The 21,718-nt window shown below is 44.6% G+C and overlaps 1 protein-coding gene across 1 annotated transcript in view; it reads left to right on the top strand.

The window, feature by feature from the left end:
• EXOC3 (exocyst complex component 3) overlaps positions 1 to 21,718 on the top strand; it is a 239,946-nt gene that overhangs the window by 150,436 nt on the left and 67,792 nt on the right. The window contains exon 10 of the mRNA XM_085606914.1: positions 1,103 to 1,225. Within this exon, the coding sequence (XP_085463040.1) occupies positions 1,103 to 1,225 (123 nt within the window). The remainder of the gene's footprint in view (positions 1 to 1,102; positions 1,226 to 21,718) is intronic.

Below are 21,718 nucleotides of genomic sequence, written 5' to 3'. Positions count from 1 at the left end.
CTACAGAGTACTTCCATGTCTGAGAAGGTCTTGGCTTGACTGGGGAATAAAAGCTGGTGACCGCCCCCCAGCCCTGGATACCCTTTTTATGGGGATTCATCTACATGGATGATACCTCAAGGTTATGTGCTAAAACTCTGTATATTACTGCTGGTCTTGGCTGGTCCGTGACTAGAATGAGGCAATATTCCGCTTGTGTAACTTCAGTGTGTTTACTCCCGGGCCAGGCTTGGATCTTGGTCTGTCTGTTCATATTGTTTCATGTTTTAAAATCTGTAAAGCTATGTAAAAAAACCAGAATGGTGTTTTGGAATGCTTTGTGTGACACATTTTTTTTTTTTTAAAACATTTGTTTATTGGCATTTCGAAACGAGTCATGGATACAGGAATGCAACATCTCTTTATACATCATAAAAGGAACATTGCTGCTCGTCAGCGCATAACAGACAACACAAAAATGTATGATACCCGGTGACTCAGCCAACCCGTTCTCCTACATACCATGAGTAGTATAAAGTGATGGTAGTATCTGAGCTGGTTATCATTAGCTATCTCTGACCCAACACACTGAATCTCTGTCTTATCACTGCGTCCCAGGTCTGTCACCACACCATCTGGCCAAACGCACCCAAATATATTAGATGTATACACAAATTTGGGCGTGGCCCGGAGTGTTGTGCAATAGAATATCTATGAGGGAGTACTGTACATCACAATCTATATACAAGCAAAAAGGTCAAAAACAAACCAAAACATGCTGTCTCATGGGTCATCATCTGGACCAGTGTGGCACAGTGAGGAGTCCTCAAACTAACTCCTCTAGGGGCTCAATTGATCATCCACGCTGGGGGACGGGAGCGGGGGGGGGGGGGCAGACCACTGTGTCCTAAACCAAACCACCATCTGGCCAGCAGGAGTAGAGGCGGAGTGTTTGGGGTGTATGGGCGGTACCTACATGTACATTGTGTGACACATCGTATTAATATATTCAGAATCCTGTCCTGGAAAACACTTCTTGCATTGAAATAATGCGTTTCACGATGGACTGTAATAGAGAGTAGATATGTGCACATGTTTTGATTTCTTCTTTTTGCATTTATAGCAACATCTGAGTGACCTGATGACGAGGAAATGGCTGGCAGGGACAAATTCTGTGGACACAATCTGTGTCACTGTCGAGGATTATTTTAATGACTTTGCAAAAATTAAACCACCCTACAAAAAGGTAAATTTACGATCTGTGCCTATGTATTTGTATGTAGGTTTTGAGCACTACACTGAGTTTCTTCTTCATTATAGTATCAGTTGGCAGCCAAGAATGCATTTAAATGCCCATTGCTTCTACTTTTTATATTAACATACCTTTACTGCCTATAAGTGTATGTTTGTATTATTTTCATGACATTAACTAACCCTCAGGAGCCATAAGTCATGAAACATCTTACAACTCACTAAATCAGACCTCTTTTAGTAAAGAATAAGGTAAAAGCTTTGCACCATCCCCTCACCTTCATTAACTTAATTTTTTATAACATGTAATTGTTTCATACCTTTGTCACATCTATATAGGTCATTTGTCTCTGTCCTTGCCTTTTGGTTTTCTTTCTTTTTGTTGATCATTATATTTCATAATAGTATTACGCATTTAATTAAATTTGAATGAACTAATTGAAGTGCACTTCCAAAGAAATTATTTTTTGTCAGTGTCAAATTATTTAAATAGCATTTCTGAAAGCCCCCGGTGTTTTTACAGTAAAAACACTGAGGTGGATTTAGAGTTGGTCAGATGTGGGATATCCGTGAAAAAGCACTGTTGTCCCTTCTGTCCTATGAAGAGTGCATTGATGTCTGCACAGGATAAATAGGGCTGATCAGTCTTCTGCTTCTTCATAAGTGTCCGGTACTTACCAAAATATTGTTCACTTTTAAAAAAAATCTGTAACATAATATTCTCTTTTGAGTCTCTGGAAACCTGTCTTCATGCTACATAACATCATAACATGCTGTTGTAGGTGGTTGGCTTTCCAACAGTTAACACTGTAAATTGTTGCGCATCATGTTCAGTACTCAATAGATTTTTACTTTTAAAAAAGGCTTTAATTTGGAGCAGAATACAACCAGACATGTCAATATCCTAATTACAGCATTTACATAATCACTGTTCAGCTCCTCAAATTATAGTCTCCATAACACTTCACCTGGAACTTCATTTTACCCTTTTGTATTTGACTATCATCAAAAGTATTAACTTTTATGGTGGCGTAGTAGACCCTATGAATTATATTTAAAACTATATGTGTACCACACTGTCAGCTCTATGTAATCTCTTCCCTGTCTTATGACGGGACAGAAAACTGTTATTAGTTAACTGTCTGTGCTTATTGGTACATTTTTACAAGTCCACTTGTAGTGGTGACCCAGTAGATTCTCGATGGCCCTTTAACCAGGGCAGATTTGAACCAACTTTCCAGATTAAATGGGAGGAACAGGCTGTGGCCCATTCATCTCCCACAACTTAATTGGAGAGAAACCATATTCCAGTTATCCTGTTGGAGACTACCAGGAATTTGTTTTAAGTGATGCATACACACAATAATCCATTCTATTATAAAAGTCTTTATTAATATATATAAGGCCATACTTTATTGCAGAGTATATGAAAAGCCATAACTGCATATATATGCATTATGGTGAGGGAAATGAAAATAGTCCATTAACACCTTATATAAATTAGCAACAGGATTGATGGCAATCTTTGAGATGTTTGATTAAATCTACAATAGGCTCCCTTCTTCCCCCTCTCCTAGCTAATGTATACATTAGCCTAAATATCTTGCCAAAAATAGGAGCTTCCTCAATTACACACATGCTTATCGTTTGTATTTTTCAAGTCTTTCGCCTGCAGGTAGGCAAGGCCACTCTGTCTCTATGATGTTGTTATACAGATAGCAAGACAATTCAGCTTTGGCTAAGGCCCGTGGAATCTCTCTTGCTCTCTCTCTCTCTAATAGGCTTACACAAGCTTTTTATAATATTTTTCAACCTTATTTTGAGAAAAATCAAACCATTCTCTTGCATGTTCAGCTAAAGGTATCTCATTTCCTTCTATATATCACAGTTGATGAATACATGATATATGAACCATAAATGCACTATCACATTAAAAGAAAAAGTTCATAAAAATTGATTCTCCTGTAAGTGCACATCATTGAAAATAGCACAAAACAGTTGTGTATATTAACATATATGTGACGCCTTAGGCAACGATAGCCTAACTTACAAATATACATTGCAAGGGTGGAGGGCTTATGAGGAGAAATAAGGCCAAGCATATGACTCTCTCGAAATGATATGGCAGCAAGTCTAGCGAATATGTATTTATACTTACCCCAGTATTGGAACTTTCATAGATTCTCATGCTTTGTATCATTCCCCGTCGACGGAATGGGAGCCTCGGTAACAAAAATATATATATATATACATATGTATAACCATAGAAACAAAAGAGAAAAAATAGGCCTAGGCCTCATCTCATTTTGTAGTATATCACCCTCTTTGTGTAAAAGAGCCCAAACTTTTGCCAGGGCCAATCAGCACAGCCTCACCCTCTGGAACCTTCCTGAGAGAGCTCAGAGCCTCAGATTTTTCTACCGCACGTTGTGCTAGGGAGTCTCCACTGAGCTCTGCTCAGTTTTTCACAGAGTTACTTTTGGATATCTTTATTACCATCTTTTGAGACAGAATGTCAGAAAAGGAGAAGAAAGCTTTATTTAGGGCTTGTGCCTCTTGTGGGAAGAAGAGACTGTTTGTGGAAGACAGGCATGAGAACTGCATATACTGCCTGTACCCGGAACACAAGGCCACCGACTGTAAAATCTGTCGGACCTTCTCGACCAAGACCTTGAGAGACAGAGAGGGGCGCTTGCTGATGTGGCTGCAGAAGATAAAGACCAGGGAGGTCATTTCTTCGGATGAGGAAGAATCTATCTCTGGCACCTCCTCCAGGAGATCGAAGAAGAGGGGTAGGTCATCGCCCTCCACTTCTGCGGAACCCCCTCTCAAGGTTCCTCTCAAAGCCCCTCACGGGATCTCTGACAGGTCTGAGGAGGCTGGTCCCAAAAAATCTCCTCACGACAGTGTAAAGGAGAGGCAGGGACGGGCCTCTGTGGACATAGCCCCTAAGGACAATAAGGGGGTTGCTACATCTACCCCTCCGTCCCAGAAGGAGAAACCTGTAAAGAAACAGGCTGCAGAAACTCCTCAGTCGGTGCCACTGAAGAAACCGCGTCCGTCGACGCAGGCGGCAGCAGGTACGTCGACGACGATCTCCTCAGTTAAGCCTATTTCCATGGGGTCGTCCACGAGACCGTCGACAATATCTACTTCGTCGTCTTCGACGGCGGTGTCGACGACGAAGACCACGTCGACGATGACGACGACGAGTTCGTCGATGTTGATGACTACAAGTTCGTCGACGAGACTGTCGACGGGTGCTCCGCCGACGATGAAACATACTACGTCGACGAAAAAGAAAGCTCCGTCGACGACTGCTCCGTCGACGACTGCTCCGTCGACGACAGCTCCGGCGGCGACTGCTCCGGTGACGGCTGCCCCGTCGACGACTGCTCCGTCGACGGCTGCTCCGTCGACGAGGATTACAGGACTGTCGACGGCCTCATCGTCGACGACGATTTCAGCTCCGTCGACGACAGTTGCCTTTCAGTCGTCGTCGAGTGCGTCGACATTGGAAATCCCGTTGCCATCGACTCCGTCGACGAGACCGCCGACGGGACCGTCGACGACGAAAAATTTGGATTTTTCAACCCAAAGATTAGTGATTACACCGGACATGACTTCCCCTAGGCGGGTCACGCCTTTGCCACCATCCATGCTTCTCGAGGACTCGGAGGAGGATGAGGAGGATGGGCAGTTTGGGGACGCATACAGCCTTTCAGACCTGAATGTCAAACAGCAGGACACAGATACGGAGGAGTTTTATGGCCCAGAGGGGCAGGAGGGGCACCAACAGGGATTACGCCCCCGCCCTCTAAGGCAGGACCTAATTGCCTTGCCAGTGGCTTTGGTGTCGGATTTGCAACAGATGCTGCAAGACTATAGATCTCGTTTTCCGACGTTGCCGGATCGCACTCCAGTGCGTCCTTCTCCTTTGGAAGTGCCACGTGACATGCCAATGGACTTGCCACCTCTACCAAGAGAGGTACCTCGGTCCATTTCACCAGTGCTGCCCTTAGTGGTTCCCCAGCCTTCAGGTACGGAACCTGCTGATGATGACGCGGACGATGGAGATACGGACGAAGACGACGAGGGACAGGTGATCCCTCTTACAGATCCAGGGGATCCAGATGGGGACCCTGATGATACACAGGATCCTGATGCTGTAGGCCGAGAGACAAATATATCGCCTCCGGTGGACATCGGTGGTTTCCATAATTTGATGGAACGGGCATCCAAGAGGTTTGGTTTGCCCTTTACGGTGGAGCAGTCCGACTGCTTCCTATATGACTTTAAAGCCCAATATAAGAAGTCTGTAAGATCAATTCCCATTATAGAACATGTCTGGGATGAGGGACTGAAGACAATGCAGAATCCAGCAACCGTCATTCCGGTTCTTCCCCGGCTGGAGAAGAAATACAAGGCACCAGAGGGCAGTCCTGCGTGTCTTCTAGGACAACCTAAGCCGGATTCTGTTATTTCACAAGCTGCTCAAAGTAAATCTAAGAATCCGTCCACTCCTTTAACCACGCCTCCAGATAAAGAAGGCAGAAGACTGGACAATGTGGGTAAAAGATTCTCCACCATGGCCAGCTTGTTGGTGCGGGCAGCTAATTCTCTGGCTATTCTGGGCAGATACGACCGCCAGATGTGGTGTGATATGGAACCATTCCTGGACCAGCTACCAGAAACTAGTCAAGACGAAGCCAGACAGGTGCTGATGGAGGGAGAACGATGCTCTTCGGAAGTCATCGACTGTGCGATGGACATTGCCTCAACTGCTTTCAGGGCTTTGGCGGGCTCAGCCGTCTTGCGCCGCCAAGGCTGGTTGAAGGCGACTTGGTTTCGCCAGGAGGTCCAGAATAAGATCTTGGACCTCCCCTTTGACGGAGAGATGCTTTTTGGAAAGCATGTGGATGACGCCCTCCAAGGCATTAAAAAGGACACCGATACAGCTAAGTCCTTAGGCTCTTTGACCTACCGCAAGGTGCCATTTAAGGGGGCACGTGGTCGGGGGTTTTCTAACTACAGAGGAAACCAACGACAGTATTCCTCTCAATCTGGACAGTCCTATAAGGGACAATATTCCAGCCAAGGACAGTCGGCGTCTTTCTCTCGGCAGTCCCAGAGAGGACGTCAGAATCGTCAGGGACGAGACAACGCCAAGAGGCAATAGCGGCCTCCTGGCTCTGGCTACTGTTCCTCCCCTGCCACAAACACCGGTCGGGGGCAGGATATCTTTTTGTCTGGACAGCTGGGTGCGTTTAACATCAGACCGGTGGGTCTTGAACATAGTTCAGAGTGGCCATACGTTGGAGTTCCAAGATCTTCCTCCAACAAGAGCTCCAGACGCCCGTGCAGCGAAACATCTCCGACTACTACATCTCGAAGCCCACCAGCTTTTCATCAAGGGGGCGATAGAGCCCGTGCCACTTTCACAAAGGGGCAAGGGGTTTTATTCCAGGTTCTTCCTGGTTCGGAAGACGGAGGAGGCATGGCGTCCTATACTAGACCTCAGGGAGCTCAACACCTATCTCATCAAGCTCTCTTTCAGGATGGTCACACTCCAGGATATTCTAAGGCTGCTCAATCCGGGAGATTTTTTGGCATCCCTGGATTTAGAGGATGCTTACTTTCATGTTCCGATCCACCCAGCTCACAGGCAATATCTACGCTTCACAGTAGGCAAGAGCCATTTCCAGTTCAAGGTGCTCCCGTTTGGCCTTCGGTCGGTACCCCGCATTTTCACAAAGATGCTGGCACCAGTCGCTGCTTTCCTGAGGAAGCAGTCCTTGGAAGTGTTCCCGTACTTGGACGACTGGCTCATCAAGGCTCCGTCGTTCAGGGCAACGTCTCAGGCTGTGTCAACTTGCATAAGATTGTTCGCCCATTTGGGTCTTCAGCTCAATGTGTCCAAGTCGGAACTGATACCCTCCAGGTCACGGAAGTTCCTTGGGGCAATTCTGGACACGAGACGATGCACGGCTCGTCCGTCAGAGGAGCGTCAGGGCAAACTGGCCGCTTCCGCTCGTCTAATACTGCACAAGAGACATGTATCGGTTCGACAGTACAAGTCCTTGCTCGGATCAATCTCATCCTGCATACCTTTGATACCGCATTGCAGGCTACATATGCGTCCTCTACAGGAGGAGCTGGACAAACAGTGGCGTCAGGCAGAAGGATCGTTCAACGACAAAGTATGGATAACACCTGCCATGCGCACGGCTTGGAATGGTGGCTGGTGAAGGAAAACATCGCAGGAGGATTAACGTTCCGAATCCCTCCTTCTCCTATGGTGGTGACCACGGATGCTTCCCTAGAAGGGTGGGGAGCTGTCCTCCAGGAGCTTCAGGTCAGCGGTCACTGGAGTCCAGCAGACAGACTGCGCCACATCAATCTTTTGGAGCTGAGGGCCATTCACTTAGCCTTGCTGGCGTTCCTCCCCAGACTTCAGAACCGTGCAGTGCTGGTCCGGACAGACAACACTACGGCCATGCACTATATAAACAAGCAAGGGGGAACGAGATCACGGACGCTGTCCAAAGAAGCTCAGGTGATCTGGGAATTTGCCATCTCTCACGGGATCACTCTGCGAGCCGAGCACCTGGCGGGGTGTCTCAACATCACAGCGGATGCTCTAAGTCGGCAGACGAAGGTGACACACGAGTGGGAGCTGGATCAGGCCACTCTGGAGGCAGTGTTCAAGAAATGGGGTACTCCGACCATAGACCTCTTTGCGACCCCGGAGAACGCCAAGTGCCGGTTTTACGCAAGCAAGGTTCCCCAGCGAGGGTCTCTGGGGAATGCCCTTTCGATTGCTTGGTTCGGCGCATTTTGCTACGCCTTTCCTCCGATTCCCCTCATTCCTCGAGTTCTCAGGAAGGTCAGGGCAGAACCATGCAAAATGATCCTCATTGCTCCAGCATGGGCGCGGCAGTTCTGGTACTCGGAACTCCTACTTCTCTCCCAAGATCGCCAGATTCGCTTGCCACTGATTCCATCTCTGTTATCGAGAAATCAGGGGCAAGTCCTCCATCCGGATCCGGAGTCACTTCACTTGTCAGCGTGGCTCCTGAACACAGAGAATTCCGCCATCTGAATCTGTCTAAGGAATGCAGGGATGTTCTATCTCAGGCACGGGCACCAAGCACTAATAAGACCTACAGGGCAAAGTGGAAGAGATTTTGCCTTTGGTGCCAGAGGAATAAACTCCATCCTTACAAATCCCGGCCACATCAGATTCTGCCCTACATCCTGTCTCTAGCTAAATCAGGTCTGGCGCACTCTTCGATCAAGGTGCATCTGGCTGCCTTATCCCGCTTTCGACGGAAGACATCGGGGCCATCTCTATGGTCTGCAAGAATTGTTAAGCAGTTCCTTAAGGGGTTATTTCGGATGTATCCTCCGGTCCGGCCACCTCCGCCTATCTGGCAGCTTAACCTGGTACTGGCTCAACTGATGAAAGCGCCCTTTGAGCCGATTCACAAAGCGGACTTGAAGTTCCTATCTTGGAAACTGGCCCTTCTCCTAGCATTGACTTCGGCTAGGAGAGTTAGTGAACTCCAGGCTCTCTCTATAGTGGAGCCTTTTCTACAGTTCAAGAGGGATGTCATGATTTTGAGAACCAACCCAAAATTCATCCCGAAGGTGCCTTCGGAGTTTCATTTGAATGAACCCTTAATTTTGAACTCCTTTTTTCCGCGTCCTTCCACTCAAGCGGAACGAACATTGCATTCTTTGGATGTCCAAAGATGCCTGAAATTCTATCTGGAGCGCACACGCTCTTTCAGAAAGTCTACTCAACTATTTATCGCCTACAGTGCACCACGGAAGGGGTTACCGCTCGCCAAGAGTGGCATTTCCCGCTGGATCTCCAGTGCAATTCAGTACTGTCATCAGGCTGCGGGCAAACCTTTGGATAAAAGGGCCCGGGCGCATTCTACGAGAGCGATGGCGTCTTCAGTGGCTCTCTTTGCTGGAGTGGCGATTAAGGACATCTGCAGGGCAGCAACGTGGAGCAGTGTACACACCTTCACGAAGCACTACTGCCTGGAATCGGTGGGACGAGCGGACGCTGCGGTTGGTCAAGCAGTCCTCCGGAATCTTTTTCAATGAGAGGTGAGCTTTCCCTACAATCCCTCCATCCTGGTAAGCACATTTGGTTTCAGTAATGGTTGTTTTATCATGTGCACTGAGATGATTTTGTAAAGCCATGTAATTACCGAAATGTGCTTGTCGTGATCTACTGCTTGCTATTCTGATACAAAGCATGAGAATCTATGAAAGTTCCAATACTGGGGTAAGAAAACAAGTTACTTACCTGTAACTTTGGTTCCCCAGTATTGGTAACTTTCATAGATTCTCATGCGCCCACCCACCTCCCCTGGGAAAGCTCTGCCGGTTTACTAAGGTAGTGGCTGTTGGCACAACGGCTACGAAAATCTGAGGCTCTGAGCTCTCTCAGGAAGGTTCCAGAGGGTGAGGCTGTGCTGATTGGCCCTGGCAAAAGTTTGGGCTCTTTTACACAAAGAGGGTGATATACTACAAAATGAGATGAGGCCTAGGCCTATTTTTTCTCTTTTGTTTCTATGGTTATACATATGTATATATATATATATTTTTGTTACCGAGGCTCCCATTCCGACGACGGGGAATGATACAAAGCATGAGAATCTATGAAAGTTACCAATACTGGGGAACCAAAGTTACAGGTAAGTAACTTGTTTTCATAAATGTTTATTCACTCCAAGTGCTTATTATTAATATATTTCTGTGTGTATTGATAAATGATCAAGCAAGGCAACTGCCTTCAAGCCTGATGCAACTGTATGTCTTAGGTCAATACTTTAATACAAAAAAAGGGTTAAAAAAGCAAATGACTGCTGTACTAGGACCCCTAGCAGCAATTGATTACCTTTTTTTGTTTTACTGTGTCCTTTATAATCTGAGTTTGATGGAACAAAAACAGGTGAGACTTCCAAAGTGTTTAATACAAATTGCAGAGCGTTAGGTGAAGGTGCAAGACAAGCTATGGTCTTTCTTGAAGAAGCCGGTGATGTAGGAGAAGTTGATTGTGCCAGAGTTGTCACCGAAGATTACGAAGATGCAAAGAGACTAATAAAAAGCAAAGTTGAAGATCATGCAAGTGAATAAAGAACCAAATTTAGCATTGAAGTTGCTAGTGCAGATGTCGCAGTAAAAACTAGATGTGTTGGAGCGCTAGACATATTTGAGTATGGCAACCGAAGAGCTATAGCATACAATTGATGTGATGTATGATGGAACAAATGGTAAACCATACAAAGCAGATCTGATGATAGGCAGCTGTAGAGCACAACAATACGATTGATGTAGCACCATTGTGCAAATCAGCTCGCAGTGATCCATAAGAAGCACAGCTTGTTGTTATGGATGAATGTTCAAGACAACAGCGTGATAGCAACCAGGGCATTGAAAGAAGTCTCATTCTATTTAGTCAAAGTCTATGAAAATTCAAAGACCAGTGCTTATTCATGTTGGAAGGCAAATCTGCTTTCAAGATGAAAGCTATAGTTTGACGACTATTTTGCTCAAATTAATAGTTCATATTCATCATCAAGATGACGTCTAGAACAATGAAAGCTGTCAAAATTGCCCTGAACAAGTTTAAAAACAGTGAACCCGGAAATGCTAGTTTAGTTCCAAACACAGTCTTAAATCAAGACAACAACCCAGAGCCAGTTGTTTTGACAAAAAAGGGGAATACCAATTGCATTGGGACCATGAAATACAGTACCAAGTCCATCAGCAAAGTGGAACGAGAACTGAATGTTCCAAAGCTGCTGTATTCCACTGCAGAACGTGTTGTCCGAAGTTTAAAAGTTGCTGCAGCAGAGGTTAAAGGAACTCCTTTTTGTTGGAATTGACAAAAGCGTGTCTATTTATCAAAGAGTGGTCTGTAAGACTGACTTTTGGCCATAACAGAAAATCAGAAGCCTTTATTGAAGGAGGCTACCATTTAACTTCACAACTTTTTACTGCGCAGTGAGAAGATAAACATGTCCTTGAATCAAACCACAGCATGTAATCTTCATGCAGACAACATAGCTATAATTACCATTGTTCAAAAGAGCATGGTACGGGGGATTGAAAGAGGCAGGTGCACCAAGTAATTTGTAAGCAATGCTAGACTTGGAAGTGTTGCAAATCTATCAATACTAATCTTATCGCATGGAAGTGTATGCCCTAAAGAGTTAGTACATGAAGGGGTGCTAATGAAGACTGGACTTTCATTTGAGAGACTAATTGTATTTATTCAGGAGAAATATGTAATGCATATCACTCTAAAGAGGATTGTTTTAGACCGCCAAAGAGATGACAGATAGTAATAGGTAAAGAAATAGTCAACGTGAAAACCACATTGAATGTGGATTATCTGCAGGAGAATATTGTGTATTTTATCTCTTGAATCAAAAGCAGACTATAGCTTCTTGTTTAGACCACAATTCTTCCATGCATTAAAATTGTAAGGCGAGAAAAGCGCAGTTTTGTCAACAAGATACCAAGGTACTTTCTGAGGTTTAAGCTTTGCATGGCCCAGTGTATTTGCACAAGCACACACATTTGAACTTGTTCCTGCTGTAGAGAGTTTAAGCCTTCTTTGAGAATCATTAAAGCAGAAGTAATAAAAGAAATGGTATAGATGTGTGTGTAGACAAAGTTTGAAAGCCAGTATTTATGACAGTAAACATATTTTGTAACACCTCTGCCAGTCACCCTAATTCGCTCAGCAGCTTTGCCAGCATGAATGCACTATACTTTCTTATATGGCTCTTTAAATAATAAGAGCAAGAAAAGCTCTTTTTTTTCTCAAAGGAACTGGAACCAAAACAAATAAGTGTATTCATGCTATCACATATTATCAATAAGCTGTTTCTTCAAAAAATCAAGGTCGACTTGAGACAGCCACTGCACACTATGTAGTAACTGTGGTAGAAGAACACCTATGATCCAGTCTGTTTGCCAAAGGGCCTGTAGCTTCAGAGAAACTTCGGTCTCTGAATGGTCTATCAGCCATAAGGCAATTCCATTTGAATCATGCAATGTCCAATTAAAAGTACTTTTTGAAGCATGTCACTCGCATCATCTTCTGAAACATTTCTTTGGTATTTTCATTGTGAGAAATGTGACTAATTGGATCTAGGACTCGAAGGATATCTTCGATCGGTGATAGAAGTAAAACTTGGACATTAGTTTGCTGGATGGTCTCATTGATAAAGGTGAACTCATGGATATACACATGTAAGAAATAATGAATCAGTTATTCTGCTAAAACTGGGTGCCCCAATCACTTTTATCCTCAACATTTTCTTGCCAGCATGTTTAACCTTGTGTCAAAAAAGACATAAGAAATTCTGGTGAGTAAATGGCCTTGTAACTAAAACCTTTGGCAACTGTTCAGAATCTTGCATATAAAAATATTGGTATAGCAGAAAAATGCTATTGAAATACTGTAAGAGCTCTCAATACATGGTGTTTGACTGTGCTCCCACTATGTAAAATTATAAGCTCTACATCGATTGGTTCAGCGACTAATAAAATGAGGATCAGAATGATGAAAGTATCACAAGTCCTTATAATTATCTACATCCTGCTAAGTTTTTTCAATGTCCAATGAAGTATCATTGAAATGTTTCATAACTCCTTGAATGTCTAATGGATTGTGTAAGGAGTGGTGTGACAATCATCTAATTGGATATGCGGAATGTTATTTGCATGACTTTTATAGGACCCAAAATTTGATATGGCACTTTTTTTCAAAGAACGCTATCGAGCATGTAGTGATAGTAACAGCATGATAATTTCTTTTAACTCTTTGAGGTAAATGTGGTTGCAACTAATGTACCACAGGAAATGATGAAGAATTTTAAGGAAGATCGTAAGCATGCACCTTTTTCAGAACACTATTTAGTGATCTAATCCACAAGAGGAATGTCAAAATTTCAGTAAAGATCCAAATGCAGCCCATGGTGGACTATTATAACGGTCATGGCCCCAGCAACAGTTAAGCATCCATCTGTAATATTGACTAACTTCAGACGTTGGTGTTTCTGGTAGAGTTGGCATTAAAACAATCCTTATTGCTTTAGGATTGTACTCCACCCTTGCCAAGGCAATTTCTTGTAAGGAGCAGCATCCTTTCTCAATATTGTTTCTTCTAGTGTTGCAGATGTTGTCGATGTTGCAGCAGGTTCACCTGTTACTGATATTACTTACTACAATCTTTGAGTACTGACCCTGACGTGGTGTAACACTGGAGATTCATTAGTCCCTCGGACTGGACCAATGATTTTGACTTAATCTCGTCTTGGGTAACTCTAGACTAGGAAGATGAAGTACTATTCTAATTTGGAGGCATCTTAGCAACGGCAAAATGCCACTGAACTGAATTGGTGTCCTATTTATTTATGTGATCGTTCGAAACCTTCCTGTTTTTCTTAGCATGAGGTTCTACCCCAAGAACTGGCACAGGTGGTCTTTTTGGCAGTCGAAATGGCAGACAGAGCATCAGCAAACACCTGGCTGTTATCTAAATGAAAGGTATGTTATTCCGCATCCCTTAAAGTCACTATAGAAGTTTTGTAACATTTTGAGCAGTTGCGGCTTTTGCGGTCAAATTCACAGAAATATGGAGTACTAATGGACCGCAACCAAACATATGCTTCAATTGGCCAACATAGTAGAGGTACACAATGCTGAAGTGTTCACAAATACTACATTGCTCTACTAATGTTTCATTCTGTTTTATCAGTGTGGCCACCAATATCATTGCAGTAGCATTGATGAAGTAGCCCTGATACCAGCATAAGCAGATGCTAACTTTTCATGTTCTCCTTTTATGAGATCTAACCGACTGCTTTAGTAGATATATACCTATCATTATTCCTGGTATGAAAAACACAGGAACATAACCTTTGGTAAAACTGTAAGAATATGTTTAAGGGAAACCATCAGGAGGCTTTTCCCATTTCATTGCTGCCTGTATTGCCACCATAATCGCTGCATTACTTTTTGTTTGAGATTGAGTTAGACTTGCAACCTTGCAGGTTTGCAACACTGTATTTATAGCTAACTCAGCTACACAGTTCCCCCTTTAGCATGAATTCCTTCACTTTATGGGCTGTTGTATGCTCTACTTGGACCAAAGCACGCTTATCCTTTAGGATAGCTGTTTAGCTTATATCAATTTATCTTTTGAATCTTTGAAATGTTTTAAGCCCCAGTTTAGTACGTCTACATTGTAACATTGTACACACAAAGCCGAAGCCAACCGTATGAGTTTGGAAACTAAGGGGTCTGCTTTCTGATGGGCCAGGAAGAGGGCATGAATCTCGGATATTTGTACAGTAATGGAAAACACAGATAATATTCTAGGCTTGTCCTCGGGTTTTCCATGCCCAATGTCTGGTAGACTGCGCACGGGGTCCTTCTCCTAAAGAAAGACTCTGCAGGCCCACAAATGCCTACTAATAACTGGCCCATCTCGCTCCTTTCTTGTCCAGTCAGCAACAAACAGCTTGCCTGCAATCTAGAGTCTAATGAACTGTTAGACTATTCTCAGTTTGGTTTGTGTCTCTTTTACAGTACTGAAACTGCATTGTCTCAATTCTTGATGACCTTTAAATTCTTTTAGGCCAAAGTCGTTCTGCAGCCTCGGAAGTATTAGACTTATTTGCAGCTTTTGATACTGTCTCCCTCTTGATCAGTATTCTTCATAAGCAGAGTATCTACAATTAGGCCTTTAAATGGATTGACTCTTTTCTTACAAATAAATCTAGATTTAAATCTATTATCCTTCCTTCAGATTTGATGTTTCTTCCTCTAGAATCTTCCTTGAGCCACATGCTTTCAAATGTTTTTCTTTCTCCCCTTGCCAGTCCCATTCAATCCTTTGGGCTGGACGCAGTATGTTATGTTGACTATACCCAAATTATCAGCTTGATTTCCAGTAACCTTGAACCTTCGATCTTGGGTGAGTGCAGTGGCTCCCTGAATACAGCACATTTGTCTAAAGTTGAATGGGAACAAGACATATTTTGCTGTTAGATCACCAGCCTGCGCTTTGGTCTTCTTTTCGTTATGCTGTCAGAACTTGGCCTCTTCCCAACTGCAGTTTCACCTCCCAAAAAACTCTTGAGACATCTTGAGATCATTGTAGTCTACAACCTCTTCCCCACTCCCCCCCACCACACCTCGCCTGATCAACCACTTTCTAAGACCTGTTTTGGCCTACTTAGAATGCTTATAGAGATTGTTCCATTTTTCCTAGTTACTGCTTGTAAAATAGTTAATTCATTGGTGCCAAAATAGGCATCTCCTTTTATTTAAGCCTAATGGACTTTTTGCCATATTCACATTATCCAGAACGCAGCAGCCACACATTTTTAAACCTACCTGCGTCTGCCCAATACTATCTCCTCTTCAAGACCTACATTGGTTGTCTGTCAAACAACGAAGTCACTTCAAGTCCCTATGCTTGGTCCATAGTGCTGTCCATAACTGTAGCCCTAACAATTTATAAAACAATCCCACCCTTATTGCCTTACTCGAGCACTACATTCATGCTCATCTAAACTGCTCATGGTCCCCTGAATTAAGACGTTGTGCTTGGGAGGCTGCAAAGCACTCTACATGTAATGTTTTTGTAGTTTTTATGCCATTCCAAGATCACGTACCAATAAAGTTCTTTTGAACAAACTTTCCCAAAGATATTGCATGCAGGGGCTTACTCCTCCAACGCCTATCCTCTCAGGAAGTTGAAGCCATTGTTTATACCTACCTTTGAGTGTTAATAAAGATTATGAGTAATCCGGGGAGAAAGTCACCTCCAGGCCTTTTATTGATCAATGATTCTGGATTACACGATGATGCAGTTCCGTGTTGGCACAGTTTGTGGATCTTCCTCTCGTTTGCCATGCTTGTACCATCGTACCTGTGGGTAGGGTCTCTTGCTCAGGGGGGATTGAAATTAACTTTGCATTTTTAATAATTTTATTAAGGCTGCCAGTTTTGTATTCTGTTAATTGATGATTTTCATTATCTCTTATCACATTTTTATGTACTTTGTTCTCAGCATTTTAGTGGGCATTTCTCCTATAGCCCTTCTCACTCCATAGGGCAGATGTCTCCTCCTTCCTTTTATGTTTTGAGGCTTGAGCATGTGGATTTTAGGTCTCGCTGAGTCAGCGCGCATGCGCTGCTCGGAGAGACTTTAGTAGGTGAGTTTTCAAAGTGCTGCTGGCTGGCAACAAGCATGCGTTCACGCGAGCGCGCACGCACGAACCGCCAGCCTTGAGCAGCACTTTGAAAACTCACCTACTAAAGTCTCTCCGAGCAGCGCATGCGCGCTGACTCAGCGAGACTAGTCTTGCACTCACGTTAAGTCTATCTTTCACCTTTTTTACCCACACGCACACTTGGGTCGAATTCCAGTTTCGTAAAGATATAACTTCCGGGTCTTCCTCCCGGCTCGAAATCAACACTCTCCAGATACGCTCTGGCAACTGGGTTCACTCGTCTCCACATACATTTTACAGGTATGGGGGCACCTTCCACTATACTGGGATTTTTAGTTATTTACACGTGATTTGGTGTACAATTTAGGAACCAGGTTTCCTCTACTTTTTTTGTCACCACTCTCGAAAACTTAAGGGCATTGTTTGTTATTCCAGTCATTTATACGCTACTCGGCATCATGTAATCCATTAAGAACTGCATTCTTGCACTCTTTTTTCACCGCGTATGAATGTTCACGGGGATTACTCGTTATCACTTATGCACTTTTACGAGGACGAGAGACACTACGTGTAATAGACATGCTTACATTTTGCAGGTATGAGGGCACATTCCACTATACTGGGATTTTTAGTTATTTACACTTGATTTGGTGTACAATTTAGGAACCATGTTCCTATACTTTTTTGTCACCACTCTCGAAAACTTAAGGGCATTGTTTGTGATTCCAGTCATTTATACGCTACTCGGCATCATGTAATCCATTAAGAACTGCGTTCTTGCACTCTTTTGTAACCACGTATGAATGTTCACGGCTGTTTACTCATTATCACTTATGCACTTTTACGAGGACGAGAGACACTACGTGTAATAGACACGCTTTATTTTTGTCACCACTTTCGAAAACTTACGGGCACTGTTTGTGATTTCAGTCATTCACACGCCACTCGGCATCATGTAATCCATTAAGAACTGCATTCTTGCACTTTTTTTGTCACCGTTTATGAATGTTCACGGGTATTACTTGCTATTACTTATGCACCTAGTACTAGAGACACTACATGTAAAAGACACGCTTCATTTTTGTTTTACATTGCTGGTCTAACATCTTCCTCGTGCTACAGCATGTGTTTTCCGCCACTTTTGGATAAATGGGATTTCGTTTCTTTTGAGCATACTACAATTACACACATTTAATCTGGTTACGAACACTATGGCGAGTTGCTCTGTTTTAAACTAATTTCACGGGGGTTGAACATACTGAAGATTAAATTGAGTTTTCTGTGTATTATTATAATTTTGTACATAGGTCTTGGATTAGACAGGTAATTGAGCGCTACTTTTCTGTTCTAGGAGAAAACCCCCCTGAAGAAGCATTGGGGACCCTGTTGATCATGTGAATATCAATGGCTATAAAAAAATTAAGATAACGTGATATTAATATTATAAAAAGAAAAAGAAGAAAATTAAATGGATTGATTAAACCAGCATTGGCATAGCCAATAGGTCGCGCCTTGGGCACCTTATAAGTGTTTAGCTATGCAACGGTTGATGTTGTTGCACCAAGGATATTGTGCTGCATAACTAAATACTTATAAGGTCCCAAAAGCGAGACCTATTGGCTATGCCAATGCTTGTTACTTTCTGGGCAGCATGGTGTACATTTACAATCAGAGGTGCAACTAGAGTGAAATTACGAGGGGGGGGGCTAATTCTTCCAGCAATCGGCAGAGTGAAGATGCAGGAGCTCTAAGAAGGAGTGAAAACACAACAAAGTCTCATTCACAAGCAAATGGTCTTTTATAGACCTGTGAAGTACTCAGGTGCGGCTGTGTGAGTGCCGGGGAAGCTGTCTCAGCCTGGGGTGCCACAGCAGGTGGGAGGGAGGGCTGGAGCCCTTTGAGCTCAATGGGCGTTGCACTGTCTGTTTACAATAGCCTGTATGGTTCTTGAAGACAAGATCAGCTTACCTACTTCAAAATTAACACTGACTTCTATCAACTCTAAATCATGTTTTGTGACAGCCCGTTGTGCCCTTGAATATATGATGACTAGATAGTGTGCTTCAGAATAGGGACCGCCTACGAGTGGGAATTACCCTTTATCGCCCAATTTCAATTATTTCTAAATCCGTTTTGGAGGAGATGGAATCGGGCGATAGCCTAATAATTAAATCTGATTAGGAGATGTAAGAAGCTGAATGCCGCATAGAACGGCCAGTTGGTATCAAACTCGCGGTGCAAGGGCAGTGGGTGTCGCTGCGAATGAAAAAGAGAATGCGGCACGCAAGTGCTTTGCTGGCTCTCTTAGTCCCTTGCTGATTTTCATCCTGTAGCGTTTACAATTTTAGCCAAATAATCACGTTGGAGTGTAAGAGTTCCATTATTAAAACCCCGATTATATTCACGTTTGTCCAACAATGTTAAGTGCATTTCTGATTCGATTATGTTTCTTTCTTATTAAGAGGGTAGTCAAAGTCCATCACTCGCTTATTGTTGGACAAGTGGAGCAGGAGTTGGTGTCTTCGCCTTCTATAAACGTTTGGGTATGTGGAAGTGTTTCTCGAAAATTTGTCAGCGTTTGACGGCGTCATATCACCTAGATTGCACCAATTATATTCACCAGCATTTGCAGATTGGGTTCATCAGCACACTGCAGCGTTTCAAATAGTGTATTTATGGGCTGTGAAACTGCAGTTGCTTTTGCTGAACAGGGGCCCTGCGTTTTTCCCATATTGTACCAAATATCTGGGCGTTTGAGCTACTATCTATCTATCTATCTATCTATCTATCTATCTATCTATCTATCTATCTATCTATCTATCTATGTATATTATATATATATCTTTAAGGCTGCTAGTGTTTATATTGCTTCAAGTATTCTGTGTGATGCCCGAATGACATCATATTACAGCTGGACGTGGTTCGATGTTAGAATCACACTTATCACACGTATTTATCGCACTGCAACCCTCTGGGTCCCCGGGCAGTGCTTTACAAATGAGATCGGCTGCTCAGCTGATGCATTCTTTGTCCATGAGACCCTTAAACTGTTTATTACAGAGCAGTTTGTCCACGATAGGGCGGCCGTGCGGGCAAGTGACGACATCATTGAAAGTCAAGCATTTGAGCAGGGGGGACGGCGTCCACCCGGTAAAATAAGTGGGGGGTCGCCATCCACCCGCGTGGTGCCCCGACTCGTGCCCTGTAAGCAGCTCTTGTGCTAAACTGTGCTCTTAGCACTAGGCGCAGCACTTGTCCCTCACGGACGACTCATGGTATTTTGCCAGTGTAACACTGCAATTCCCGCTGTACCTGTTGCTCACAGACATACCTATAGAGTCAATTCTATTGCATCAGTGCCCCGGTATCGGGAGCACCGTATTCTGGTAGGTTGCAGGGCGCTGTCCTTACCTGGGCAGCTCGTGCACCTCTCCCCCCCCAGGCGCTCTTCAAAGTTCCCCCAGGCGGTGATGTCCTGGTAGCCGATGGAGGCCAGTTCCAGGGTCTCGGACACCTCCTGGAAGCACGCTGAGAAGTCCTGGAAGTCGATGGTCCCGTCACGGTCCACGTCCAGCTTGCTGAAGAGCGGCGTCACCAGGCCGGGGCTGACCCCCAGCTCCCGGCACACGGTGGAGAAGTCCTCGAACTCCACCAGCCCTGAGCGGTTCACATCGCAGGCCAAGAAGAGGCGGCGCAGCTCCGGGCTGGACACCTTCTCGCTGGACCCCATGGGGACCGGGGAAGCGAGCCTGCCAAACTCCGGAGAAGAAGCACGTTCACCCAGAGGAGAGCGCAGAGCCAGAGGTCCCACCCTAGGGGGTCTGTGATCCCAGCCCTGGTCCGGGGGGGCTGCGGTAGGACACTCTGCCTGAGAGACCCTCTTTTCCACCACAGGCAGCGCTTTCCAGGGCTCCTCCTCTTGCCGAAACCACCCGGATGAATCACCGCACACGGGCTGCAAGAGCTGACACCTGCCGGCCGGTGCTCCCAGCCGTGCCTGTCCCAGGGGCGGCGCAGCACCTGTCCTTCCGCCCTCTCTACTCCACTCCCCGCTACCACACTCTCTGCCCTCCCCCCTTTCTTGAGCCCTTCCTAAACCCTGCTCCTCCAGCCCTACTGTTCCGCGGCTTCCACTACCACCTCTTTCTTCTCTACTCTCACCTTTCATCTAACTTCTGCCCTCTTACCTCTGCCTGTTCACAGAGCTTAGTTATCGCATTATTCATACGCCAACCGGGGCAGCCTGCATAAAGTGAGGTAAACAACACTTAGTGAGTAGCTACCGTTGGTGCAGCAGGTTCAGTTGTACCGGTACCCAAAGTCCCGAGGGGCTCATTGAACCCGGACAATTGTCGTATTTTGCTACCCAAGCATCATTCAATTGGGCCATTTCCCTGGGTTGTACCAGCAGTGCTTGAAATGGAAAAATAGAAGTGCAGGTACTCTATCAGAGTACTTGCTTGTTTCTGAGAAGTGCCGGAACTCTCCAATTAAAAGTATAGCATTTCTCTTGAGAAGTGCCGGTACTCTTCCTCTCAAATTAAAAAAGGGCCGGTACTCCGTACCGGACAGTACCAGCCCATTTAAAGCACTGTGTACCAGGGACCATGGCCACCTTTCTACACTACTGGCTTCAAATACAATTTCACTTTTTGTCTATAAAGAATAATAGCGCAGTAGTGAAATCTACCAAGAAACGCGGAATCTGTAAAAATCGCCAACATATTTTGTGAGCCTACACAGCAGGTCAACATAGGTGATCGATCTCTCCGAGTCACTATTGCGTGCATATACTCACCCAGGGTATGCTAGTGTTATAATTTGTTCAGTAGCGGCTGCCTCAGAAAGGGGATGGTAGGATGGATTTAATAAATAAATAAGTATACGTACCTTCTCCGCCGTGCACTGCACTGTAAGCACCCAGACGTCCGGACTCTTGCAGCCAATCACAACGCTGCAGGAGCTGTTTGGACGCTTAGGCAGTGCCAGGGAGCCTGGACATCTTCTCCTCCATGGGGCTGTGCAACATAGCCCAATGGAAGACAAGCCAAGTGCGCATGACGGTTTGGCTGGGCCTAGAGGGACGGCCAAACCGTCCTGTGCACTTAGAGGATTGCAAACCACTCCTCCCCTGCTCTGGCGTCCCAGAGCCCAGCCCCGCCTGACTCCTGCATAGAAAAATAGAATGATAATAACATCCTGTTATTATC

Source organism: Triturus cristatus, chromosome 5_2 (genome assembly GCF_964204655.1).
Source record: "Triturus cristatus chromosome 5_2, aTriCri1.1, whole genome shotgun sequence".
NCBI lineage: Eukaryota > Metazoa > Chordata > Amphibia > Caudata > Salamandridae > Triturus > Triturus cristatus.
The sequence above is the reverse complement of the archived record's forward strand: the minus strand, read 5'-3'. Positions and strand labels throughout refer to the sequence as shown.